This window comes from Myotis daubentonii, chromosome 1, assembly GCF_963259705.1.
Source record: "Myotis daubentonii chromosome 1, mMyoDau2.1, whole genome shotgun sequence".
In the NCBI taxonomy this organism is placed as follows: domain Eukaryota; kingdom Metazoa; phylum Chordata; class Mammalia; order Chiroptera; family Vespertilionidae; genus Myotis; species Myotis daubentonii.
The window spans coordinates 140746376-140759292 of NC_081840.1; the positions used below are offsets into that span (position 1 = coordinate 140746376).

Consider the following 12917-nt stretch of genomic DNA (forward strand, 5'->3'; position numbering starts at 1 on the left):
GACAGCATCAGCATCACTGTGTGCGTTCTCACACGCCTCTGCGAGGGCACCCTCCTTTGGTAACTGTGCACCTGAATGGCAGATAGCTGGCAGTAAGGGTGTAGCCTAACCCCAGGGACTGGAAAAAACTCACTAGCCTTTGAAGACTCTAACCCATGACCCCAGCCCAACGAAGATGACAGAGGTATGTAGTGATCATGTCCAAGAGACAAATGATAGTCCAAGGCCTCACGCCACAAACAGAGCCGCTTTATTCTCCCCTGTTTGTCCTGTGATGTAACTAGAAGAGACATAAAGGGCAGGCTGGGGGAAGCAACTTGCCTAACTCTGAGAGGGAAATTAAAAAACGAAATGTTCTGTATAAGGTTCTGGATATTAGTGCAACATAGCTAAATCAGAGTGACCAAAAGCTTAGAGCCCATGACCCACAGGGCGGTAAGTGCAGGTGTAAGCTGGCTATAGGGCGTCCGTGGTCGGGTGGTAGAAAAGAAGACAGAAGGAATCGCTTGAGCAGTTCCGAATGGGGCTGGTAGCTGCCTATGGAGAAGGTCAGAGGAAAGGGGTAAGGTGGACCCACTGAACAGTAAGGCAAACAGAAGTGTTAAGGACACACACAGCAGGAGAAGAACCTGCCCTTATAACTCTTCACCTCAGATAGACTCCAAAGAACGAAGACCATGAGGTAGAGTAAAGCTAGTGGTCAAATCTAGGCCTAGCATGGGAAATGAAAATATCTCCAGGAGCTCAGCAGAGAGCAGATAGGAGCCATGCAGACCTGAACGGCCCACACAAGCTCAGAGCCTGTATCCAGTTCTCTTCCAAGAGTGACTAGCCCGGCTGAAGGTCAGAGGAGGTGAAAGGCAGAATCAGCAGCTTCCCAAAGGCAGATTGCAACCTTGACGAGGGTGAATCCTGCCCTGGACATGCAGCAATGAACATACCTCCCTTCGAAGGTTTCCTGTAGGTCACTGTGTTGTTGCTTAACGTTCACAGAAGGTCGGGAGTGAATGGAAATTTACAAAAATTGATTTCTTAAGAAATTACAATAACGTAAGTGCACTTCTGTCCTCATCTAATTTAGGCATGTGATACTTATACAAATTATACTCTGCATGTATTCTTAAGTGAAATAGTGTAATTATTAAAATGAGAGTAATAGTGAAATTTAATTTCCTAAAGCAAATATGACCAGTTTTAAATCTATCTTTTTTGGGGGGAGGATGTTGAGATGTTTGTCTATTCGTTGTTTTTAAAATGTTCATTCCTAGTAAACCAAGACACTTAATGATATAATTACCAAAACTATAATATAAATCAATATTTTACCCTCTGACTATTTAATATAGCAATAACCTTTACCATCTAATATTTATCATGCACATCACACAAAGTAGTCACAAACCTAATTTCGCTACTGCCAACATTGATATGCTGCTGATCATTTGTGATTATAAATGTTTATGTCACTTTTGTAATTAAGGGGTTAGAGCGATATTAGCAGGCAATGTTTATACTCCCTCAAAGGAACAAAAATTTAGAAAGCAAAAATAAACTTAAACCTTTCTGAAACATTTGTTTGCTGATAAGCTCATGAGAAGTTTGCTCTTCAAAAATAAAAAATAGTCTGGGTAAATTTAATCTGAACAATCAGACTCTGTTGGTTATATTCATCAATAATTTTCCCTTGCTGGCTGCCCACTTTGCATGGCAGGATCTTAAATGAGATGCCCTTTAAGAATATGCATCCTAGAGACTGTCCTGCTGAAGGAAAAATGTCAATGAATTAACACTAAAGCAGATCCTGCAAGATAACAAGAATTAAACAGAAATTCTGAAAATTCAATGCATTTTGACATTGTTAAAATCTCTATAATATCTACATACTAGCTAGAAATTTATAACTTTAAATAAAAGTGACTGTACCATACATTCCAGGATTCTTTTTATGCAATATGTTTTCTTTTCTCTTTTTGCCTATTTTCTTCTCCCCCACCCTTGTGTACTCCCTCCCCAACCCACATTATTCTCCCTTAATGGAACCTTTATTATAAAATATGAGTTAATATTTTTTGTAGATATGCTTACATGTACTTATACACACATATAGAGCTTTTTATCATTCTTTTATATAAATAGAATCATAATATAAACACTTATGTATCTTGCTTTTCTCCCTCCATACTTTAGCAGGAATCCTAGAATATCAACTGGAATTGTTATAATTTATTCTTTTTGCTGGTTATATAATATTCCATTGTGTGGATCACAATACTTTGTATAACCTTTCTTCTACTGTCAGATATTCACTTTTTAAATTTTTTTGGCACTATGAAAAATGTTGCAGTAAACATCTTTGCAAATGTCCTTGTATCCTAGGATTTTAATTTTCTGAGAAAAGTCCTCAGAAATTATTGAGTTGAAAGGTAATTTGGGTTTTGATAGATTGCTTTATTAAAGGCCCTTAAAACTGATATTTCCTTCAACAATTTCTGAGAATACACTTTTTCTGACATCCTATCCAGCCACGTTATCCTTCTTTTTAATCTTTGCTAATGTGTCTGAAGTAAAATGGTAATTCATTGTGAGATAGATGATAGATAGATAGATAGATAGATAGATAGATAGATAGATAGATAGATATCCTATCTAATAAAAGAGAAACATGGTAATTGTCATACGACCGCTACCCTTCCCATTGGCTAATCAGGGAGCTATGCAAATTAACTGCCAGCCAAGATGGCGGCCGGCAGCCAGGCAGCTGACGCCAACAGGGAGGCTTGCTTGCTTCAGTGACGGAGGGAGCCAAGCTTCCACGCCTGCCTTGCCGGCCTCTCAGCTGCACTCTAAGCAACATTGTAACAAATATAGAAGCTAAACAAAACCCGGGGCTTCCGCCAGCCTGACCGCAACATTGTTTCAAATACAGAAGGGTAAACAAAGGCCAGAAACCTGCTTTCAGCAGTGGAGGTCTCATAGCTGGAGCCGAGCCTCAGAGCTAAAGCTGGCCCAGAATTTTTTAAAAAAGGAAAAAAGGATAGGTTGGGAGCTTCAGTCACCCGCCAGCCTGAAAATGGCCCTCAGCCCCTCACCCAGGCTGGCCAGGCACCCCAGTGGGGACCCCCACCCTAAAGGGTGTGTGACCAGCTGCAAACAGCCATCATCCCCTCACCCAGGCTGGCCAGGCACCCAAGCAGGACCCCCACCCTGATCCAGGACATCCTTCAGGGCAAACCAGCCGGCCCCCACCTGTGCACCAGGCTTCTATCCTATATAGTAAAAGGGTAATATGCCTCCCAGCACTGGGATCAGCGTGACGGGGGGGCAGCGCCCAAACCCCCTGATCGCCCTGCAGCTCTGTGTGTGACAGGGGGCGGGGCCACAACCTCCCTATCCACCTGCTCTATTCCTGACATGGGGGAGCTCCTCAACCCCCTGATCAGCCCTGCTCTGTGCGTGACAGGGGGGAGCTCCCCAACCCCCTGATGGGCCCTGCTGTGTGTGTGACAGGGGGCAGTGCCCCAACCCCCTAATTGAACCTGCTCTGTGCGTGACAGGGTATGGAGCCCCAACCCCCCTGATGGGCCCTGCTCTGTGCGTGACAGGGGGTGGCGCCGCAACCTCCCCATCAACCCTGCCTTGAGTGTGACAGGGGGCGGTGCCCCAACCCCCCAATCGGCCCTACCCTGAGCGTGACTAGGGGTGGCATTGTAACCTCCCAATACGCCCTGCTCTGTGCATGACAGGGGGCAGCGCCCCAACTCCCCAATCGGCCCTGCTCTGAGCCCGACCAGGGGCTGCACCTAGGGATTGGGCCTGCCCTCTGCCACCCGGGAGCAGGCCTAAGCCAGCAGGTCGTTATCTCCCGAGGGGTCCCAGACTGCGAGAGGGCACAGGCCGGGCTGAGGGACCTCCTCTCCCCCCCCACCCCCCCCCCCTCGAGTGCACAAATTTTTGTGCACCAGGCCTCTAGTATATATATATATATATATACCTGCTAGTAAGCTCAGCTGTCTTCCATGCTTATTGGCCTTTTGGATTTGCTCATCTTGACTTTCCTGTTTATATCTTTTGCCCATTTTTCTGTTGGTCTTTATTTTTGTAGTCATTTGCTTTTCCTCTTGTATATTAGAAATATCACCCTCTTATTTGGCATCTGTGCTATACATGTGGTTTTCTAAATTTACCTTGTCTCTTTTGGTTTCATTGACATGTTAAGGCTTTCATATATTTTTAATAGGCAGCTATATCTACCATTTTATGACTTCTGAGTTTTGGTTAAGACATGTGTGCCCCTAAATTGTTCATGAAGCCTCTGGGTTCTCTTTCAAGGGTTGTATTGGTTTTTTAAGTTACGTTTTTCTTTAAAGCATCAGGAATTTAACTTTATATCTAGTGACAATAGAGATTCAGTTAACAAAAGTGCACTGATTGTCTGCTCTTCACCTAGCACTGTGTCTCTAGGCTAAGACAGAATCCACCCAACACCTGGCACCTGCAGACCACCACTGGCAAGGTGGGAGGGCATGAAAACCTGAGTCATGATCCCCATTGTCCCAAAACACACAGCCTCATTATTTAGAAAAACAAATAAGGTTAAAAATAGTAAGGTTTTACACGTTTTGCCAGGGCTACCGTCACAGTGTTCCACAGACTGGGTGACTTAAACAGCAGAAGTTTATTTCCTCGTAGATCTGGAGGCTAGAGGTTCAAAATCAAGGTATTGGCAAGGCTGGTTTCTTCTGAGGCCTCTCTCCTTGGCTTGTAGTTGGTGTCTTCTCCCTGTGTCTTTCTGTCGTCATCCCTCTGCTTGTGTCTGTGTTCTTATCTCCGTTTATAAGGACTCTAGTCCTATTGGATTAGTGCCCACCCATATGACCTCACTTTAAAGACCCTTTCTCTAAATATGGTCATATTCAGAGGTACTGGAGGTTAGAAATTCAACATATGAATTTTGAGGAAACATAATTCAGCCCATAACATGTTTCATATGATTTGTTCAGCCTATAAGTGTTCACATGAGTGGGAGGTTACTGGACAGTTAGTGAGAGCATCATGGAAGAGAGAGGCCTGGAGGTGGGCACTGAAGGAGGCGGGAGATTTCAGTCTTGCTGTGAGAAGATGAAAATAAATGAAGTAATAGCTATGTCAGGGTTCCTATGAGGTAACTAGGCTGACCAGGGAAGATAATTTTGGGGGGAAGTGGAAGATCAAGTTCAAAATGCTGATTGAAATCATCTGGATTTAGAAGTTTAGGCTTAAAGAAGTAAGAAAAAGAAGCTTCATAAAATTTTTTAATGAAATTTCTCACAAATGAAAACCAGATTTTCCTTCCTGAAATCCCACTTCAGCATTGACAGAAGTTGAGGATTATAAGACAAGGTGACATCAGTATTTTGAAGCTAGTGGGGGACAGAAATAATAGTACCATTGAGGCTGTGGTATGCAGAACTCTAAATGGAGGAGAAAGGCAGCCACCGGTCCTTTTGAGTCTGAGCATTTGAGATGGAAATACCCAATAAGAAATTAGGGCAGGACGTCTAGAGGGCTGAGAAGGTCAAACCTGAGGTATACATTAGGAAGTGGTCAGTATGGAGAGCACTGTGGAAAGTATACAGAGCAAAGAGATTGGGGATTGAATCCAGAGGCAAAGGGATCATTTACTCATCCAGCAAACTTTTATTAAGCATTTACTATGTGACCAGCTTTTCCTTAAGTGCCAGGAATACTTACCTTTGTATTCCCTCAGAAACCTCATCCTCAATCATGAATGCAAGGAGTGGTCAGTAATGTTAAATGATGCGCTGAGAGATAATAAGGACAGATAAAGGGCGTTTGATTTGTCAATAAAGTGTTCACCCTTGGGCTTCTAGAAGGCAACTTCAATAGAGTCTTATAATAGAAATCAGATTGAATGGGGAAAATTTGATGAGAAAATGGAGACAAGAACAAGACTTCTTTTATTCCCAGATACTCTCCTGGCATTTATTCAAATTCCTTGTCATTTTTAAATTAATTAATCTTCATTTCAATAATAATGTTCTGATACTTTAATTCAGGCTTAATAAAATTAACAGTCAAGTTAAAATTTAGTCTCAGGTTGCCCTGGCCACTGTGGCTCAGTTGGTTGGAGCATCATCCCATTCACCATACACTGAAAGGTAGTGTATTCGATTCCCTCAGGGCATATATGGAGGTTCTGGGGATTTGATTTCCCCGCCCCCCCCCCCCCCCCCCGGTTGGGACATGCGGGGGAGGCAACCCATTATGATGCAATGATCTCTCTCTCTCTCTCTCTCTCTCTCTCTCTCTCTCTCTCTCTCCCCCCCTTTCCTCTCTCTAAAATAAATTTAATTTTTTTAAAATTTAGTCACAGGTCACTTTCATGTTTCTGAAACCATAATAATTTAATACTGTCTTTTTATATTTCCTTCCGTTCAGATTCAAATGAGTAATATAAGTGAATATGACCAATACATTTCTAAATAACACTTTGTAAGAGTCAATAGAAGCTGTTTATTAATCAGCACTGGGACAGATGATAAGCAAAGAGAAGGAAACTAATTTTAAAAAAATACTGTGTATGGTGGTGGCAAGAATTCAGGGTTTACCATCTCTTCTTGTGCCTGTGACAGTGCAAGACAGGATGCTGACAGGGCTTTGATATCTCAATTCTCTCCACTGTCTATTCCTGTGGAGAGGGAGAGAGAGAGAGAATGGGAGATGAACTTCCAGGGATTGGTTGGAAAAGTGTGTCACTCCTTAGTCTATTACTAATCTCTATTTAACATGGTCTCATTAATAAAGACCTCATTTTCCTTTGTTTCATTTTAAAAAATGGTAATGTAAGATTGTCATGGTTTTCTCTGATTAGCGTTGTTCTGTGCGTTAAATCTCTAGGAAGTACTCTCAGCTATTGATGTATCTTTGTCACCCAAAATTTCCCATATATTTTAAAATGAATGAGCTAGATGACATTAGACTGTGAATGCTGCTGTGATCAGTATGATCACCTAGTGGGTCGAACAAGGGACTAGAAAGCCAGACACCCATGTGGCTTCTCCATCTGGTTGAACCTGATTTACACTGCCAGCCACAGTTGTTTACACATAGTAACTATTAAATATTCATTGACTTGTTTCTGTTTGACTTGCTTTGATTAGTTTTGGTTTGGAGCAATTCAGTTTCTCTGTGTATTCTTATATAAGAATCAGAGATCATTCCTGTCCCCTTACTATACACAAAAATGATCTGTTAATATCTTTACATTTCAGCTAAGAAATGTATGCTCAAGTATCCATTAAAAGTAGCATTTTCCAATAAGTACCCATAACCTTTTTCCAGCCTGATCCTTATATTCTATCAAGCAGACATTCCTTCACAATTGCAGTCATTGGATGGAGTATCAAGAATCATGAAAAATAGGAATACTTTATGAAAAGCCTATTATCTCTCTAAATATAAAGCCGCCTGTGATCACTAACAACCAAGCATGCTCTGATGATGTTGCAACCATTTGAGAACTTGGCTATAGTGACAGAAGAGGCAGAAAAGAATGACAAACTTTATTCTTTCCTGGCCATGGTTTTTAAAGTCAGGTCTGAAAATTCTAAATTTTGGCAAAAGGGTTGATTAGGCTTGTAGAAAGAGTCCTTGTTTGGGCCATAACATGAGGTGGTACCTTAAAGTGAAAATCAGGCAGGTCTTAGATGGACAGTGGATGTGTGAATCTGGCGGGGCGGGGGGCGAGTGGAGAGGAACAAAATTCTATGAGCATTATACCCGTTTTAAAAGATTTTTAGCAGCTCTGTCTCCTCTCCCCATCTACCTTCTGAACTGCAGCACACTATTCCACATCACAGACTATGCATTTCTTTTCTTCTCCTTCCCTTCTGCCCCTTAACTCTCAAAGTCATACGCCACCAGACAACTGGCAGGAAGCACTTGGTGAGGAATATGATGAGGGTTGTTTGGGGGGGGGGAAGGTATTTCCTCTTTCTCCCAGCTTTAGCCACAGTAGTGCATATATTATTTTTTATTTATCCCAAAAGGAAGGCATTGCTTGATGGTAGTCTTTGTAATTGAATACTTGTTTATGATCACCTTTCTTGTAGGTGTTTCTAAAGGAGAGGAGCCAAAAATATTGAGACCCCCAAGACGACCCCGGAAACCCAAAACATTAAATAACCCTGAAGACTGCACATACTATTATCTACTACATGTAAGTGGCTCACTCTTATTATCAGATGGGAGCCATAGCATCCACAAAACCATGTCCACACTAGGCCTGTCCAAAGGGAGGACTCTAAAAGGGAGACTCCCATCAGTTTCTGCTTTCCTGCCCCATCCCTGGCTGAGGACCTGGGCACGTGGCTATCCTCCAGCCATCCTCACCACCCAGGCCTCTCCCCCAGTCCTGTAACCCCATGGCCTCCCAGCAGTTTTCTCTGCTGGTCTGTTCATCTGAGCTGATATGCAAACATTAACCCAGAAAGAGAACTGTGTCATAGCAGGAGCTCTCCTGAGAGGGACCTGAATGTGAATGGGTGAGGTTAGGTGAAAATGGAAGAAAGGAAGGAAAGAGAGGCATTTATTAGGCACCTTTTAAATCCCAGGCCTGGACTGAGGTATGTTCACGTGCATTGGGATATCTAATCCTAGAAACAGCTTTACAGGGGCATTCCCATCTCACAGATCGGACTCTGAGACACAGATAGGGCACTTCTTAGCTGTCAAGGTCATTCATTGCACTGAGGTCCTCTCACTCACTGTGGGCACCATGGGAGCTCGTTGGCATCCCCCCTGCCAGCCTCCTCTTCCTCTCATGTTCCTGTTCTCTGTGAATGACGCCATCATGCACTTGGTTACCTAAGCCAAGAACCTGGTGTCACCCTGAACCTGGCCCTCTCTCATATATGGCCATTCAATCTGAAGTGTGGCTTCTTCCAGCAACGCCTCGCTCCCACTCACCCCCCTCCTCTACTCTCACAGCAACAGCCCTATTTCAGACCATCATCATTCTTCACCTGCAGTGCTTCAGGCCCCACCTAAGGGCTTCTGATCTCAGCCTCTGTAGCCCGTGTTAGCAAATTTCTCTAAACCGTTAATTTGATCGTGTTCCTCCCTTGATAGTCCCTTTATAGCTCAGCAGCTCCCCCAGCATGAAGGCCAGACTCCTTCCGAAGCTGGATAGCAGAGCACAAAATTAGAAAGTACCAAACATGATGCTCCATAATCTTTACTAATTGCCACTGAAATGGCAATTGGCTACAGTGACTTCAACAACAGATACTGTTCTTGAGATGAGAAATTATAAGAGGCTTTGAAATAAGGAGGAATGTTTATGACTAATAGCCAACCAGTCAGAGTGGAGCAGATTCTGAGGCTCCACAAATGAGTCCCTGCCCCCAAAAAGCTTACATTGTCATTGAACAATTATTTTTTTTTAATGAACGTACAGTGTGTTAATACATCTTGAGTTATTACCATAGTGACTGGAATCCTTTGTATAACACCGAGTCTTTAAATCTGTGGCTTCAGTGAAAAATAAAACACAGAAAACTAGTTTATTATTATAAGTGAAAACACACCATGTTTTCATATTCACCTGGCCCTTACTTGAGTTTGGGCGCCACACATAGGTGAAATTTACAGAAATGATGAGGTCCCACTCCCTTTACTCGTCAAAACATTCCCTTGCCCTACCTGGTGTGGCTCAATTGGTTGAGCATCATCTCATGCAACAAGAGGTCACCGGCTCTGGGCACATGCTTGGGTTGTGTTCGGGAGGCAGCCTACCTATGTTTCTCTCACATCGATGTTTCTCTCTCTCTCTTTCTCTTTCTCTTCCTTCCTCTCTCTCTAAAAATCAATGGAAACATTAAAAGAACAACTTTCCTTTATCCATTGAAACACTGTAATTTTAAGTGGTTTTCATGAAAATCTTTCTAAAATATATTATAATGCACACTTTAACCTTTTCTTGATGACCCAAGGTCACTGCAGTGAGCAGCAATGTTAGTACTTTATTCAGATCCATGTTTATCAGCGGGGCTCCCTGACCACCATGTCTAAGGCAGCACCCCATCACTCTGTGTCCCATGGCCCTGCTTCATTTTCTCAGAGCATTTATAAATATTTATGGAGCTGCTGAGCTGTGAAAATTATTTCAGTAAACCTGCTTATCATAGACAGCTGTGCTTTCAGTTGTTTTACCTATTTTTATAGCTTGTGTTTCTCCTTGAATGTCAGTTCTTACTACAGCCGTTCTGACTGCCTTAACATCAATACCGGCTCTCTTCTATGATTTGATGCTCCTCATCTCTTACGTCTGGGAAATGTTGCCATAGTTGTGTCCAAAATAAGAGCAGGCTGAGCCTACGAAGCATGCCTGTGGCGGGAGAACCTCAGCTGGGATTGCACACCCCGCTGTAATGGCATGTGGGGCTGCTGTAACACACAGAAGCTGGGCAGCCAGCACAAATGACTCAGGGCCAACAGTTTCCTCAAGAAGAGTAACTGACCACATAATTCTGAAGGCCTTCCAGTTTCATTATTTTCCCCAGTACCTTCCCTGACAATAGCAATAGGCATTTGGCCATTCCAAGATCTTCTTCCCCTTATGATTTGTCTACTTTCTTTACCCTTGTGGAGACTTCTAAATATACAGTGTATTTCAAAAAGGAATGTGAAACTGTGTCCACCATGATATAATGGATGTGAAATTTAAAGTTTCATTATAAAACGTATTTCTTTACGGCAGGTTAGAGGGGAAGGAGTGTGATGCAGCTGAGTCTTCCAAGTCCTCTGAGCTAAGACCTCTGTTCTTTCAAAGGGCCCCTTGAGAAACACCCTCAAGGGAAAATCTCCTCCTTGAGTCCTTGTTGTCTCCGTGTCTTTCTTCTTTACTGTGGTTCCTTAAGAAACTGCCATGGGACATTTGCTTATTTTCATTTAAGATTTCAATTCGGTAATTTGTAATTTCAAAACTATAATTGAAAACATTCTTTGTCTTAGCAATAAATGCCCCTAATATAAAGTTCCATGGGTTAAACTTTATATTAAATCCCCTCCCATGAGGCACAATGTGCTTCCTTCTTTATGATAAAGAATGCAGTTTCATGCTTCCCTTTTGGACTTAGCCTCTAGGAATCTAAGAGATCAACGCTAAGGCTCCATCTTAACACATTTCATTTTTGTCCTCCTTTCTTATTTACAACTTACGTTTGATTACCTTGATTGTATAATTGCTTCTATTATATTTAATTTTTGGAAATTTTTATTATGGAATTACATTTCATTAGAATATCCTAACACAGGCAAGAGTGAAGTAAAGCCTGGACAGTGTTTCCTCTTCTAAGAATTCCTGTAATTGAGAGCCAGCTCACACACGGTATCTCCCAAGGGAAAAGGCAATACAGAATTAAGAGGGTTGCCCTGGACTGGTGGCTCAGTTGGTTGGAGCATGTCCAGTACACCAAAAGGTTTCAGGTTCAATCCCCGGTTGGGGCACGTACAGGAGGCAACCGATTGAAATTTCTCTTTCTCTCTATCTCCCTTTCTCTATCTCTAAAAAAAAATCAATAAAAACATATCCTTAGGTGAGGTTTAAAAGGGGGGAGGGGGACTTCTGGCCAGCTTGGGACTTCAAAGGCAGAACGTTATTTCATTCTTGGTTGTATAAAGGGGATCTCTGCCACACAACATCATGCTATCATTTCAGCATAATTTTGGATTATAGAAAATTGTTACCAAGAGCAAAACAGACTTTTTTTTCAGACAATGGATCAAGGAGACAGGACCTCTGTCATATTAAAACAACAACAGCAACCACAGCAAACACCACCCCAGTCCCAGGGATCATTAACTGGACCACTAGGGGCCATTGTACCTATGCTGGTAATACAATTATTTCTAAGCACCTCCTAGCCCTAGGGCATTGGGTCAAGAATGTGAAGTAATAGGAAATGGGAAGGAGGACAGGAATGTAATTGGTGTCCTGCCCCTTACATTGTTATTTCCTGAAAGGTCCACTCCCAGACTTGATGCATTTAAGCATTACTTCTGCCTCGTCCATCCACTAAAATGACAACCAATGAAAATGAAAGAAACTATGAACTGTTTGACTCATCCAACATTTTAGTTTATTGCAAATGATGAATCATGAGAAAAAATGATTGTGTGTCTATAAATACTGGGAAAACCCTTAGTCCTTACAAATCATTATTAATTGCCATTTTTATTATTTTGCACTTTTATGGTACCAGCCAAGTTGATGTCTGAATTAGGGTTTCCACGATTGTAACATCTTTAGCTTGATGAAGGTGATTCTGGTATTGTTTCCTCAGCCTAAGAGGTGCATTTGCTCTTGCAGCATGTAAATATATGTTCAAATATATTGAGCTAGCACATGGTGCAACCCATTAATAGTGTTACAGTACCAAAGAGGACATTGCTTTGTATGTAAGGTAAAGCACCATTTTGCTAGAGTTCAAATCAAAGTATTGATTAAAAAATATCTAATCACACCTATACTTAAATATTCTCATTTTTGCCTCGATACATAAAGTTCTCAACTTGAAAACATTTTGCAAATGAACATAGGTATCATCTGTGCTGCTCCTTTTATGCCATAAATGGACTCCTATAGTTAGTGAAGTCAGTTTCATTGGCCCGTGAACTGTTGCGGCTGCCCTCATGCCTGCCCATCTGCTTTACCTGCAGACAAGGGTGGCAAAGAAACAAGACCACAAAGCAGCCTAATTATCTTCCTGAGTCACAACTGCATTTGTGAAGAAATGGATTTTCAGGAAATTCTGACCCCCCCCCGCCCCCTCCCATTTGTAGGTAGATAGACGTTATATAGTCTGTGTATAGTGGTCACTGTGGTGAACTCTTTTTTTTTTTTTGTATGGAATGCA

At 42.2% G+C, this 12917-nt stretch overlaps 1 protein-coding gene across 1 annotated transcript in view; it reads left to right on the top strand.

Moving 5' to 3' along the window:
• MYO3A (myosin IIIA) overlaps positions 1-12917 on the top strand; it is a 213019-nt gene that overhangs the window by 190149 nt on the left and 9953 nt on the right. Inside the window, exon 30 of the mRNA XM_059660968.1 lies at positions 8112-8218. Within this exon, the coding sequence (XP_059516951.1) occupies positions 8112-8218 (107 nt within the window). The remainder of the gene's footprint in view (positions 1-8111; positions 8219-12917) is intronic.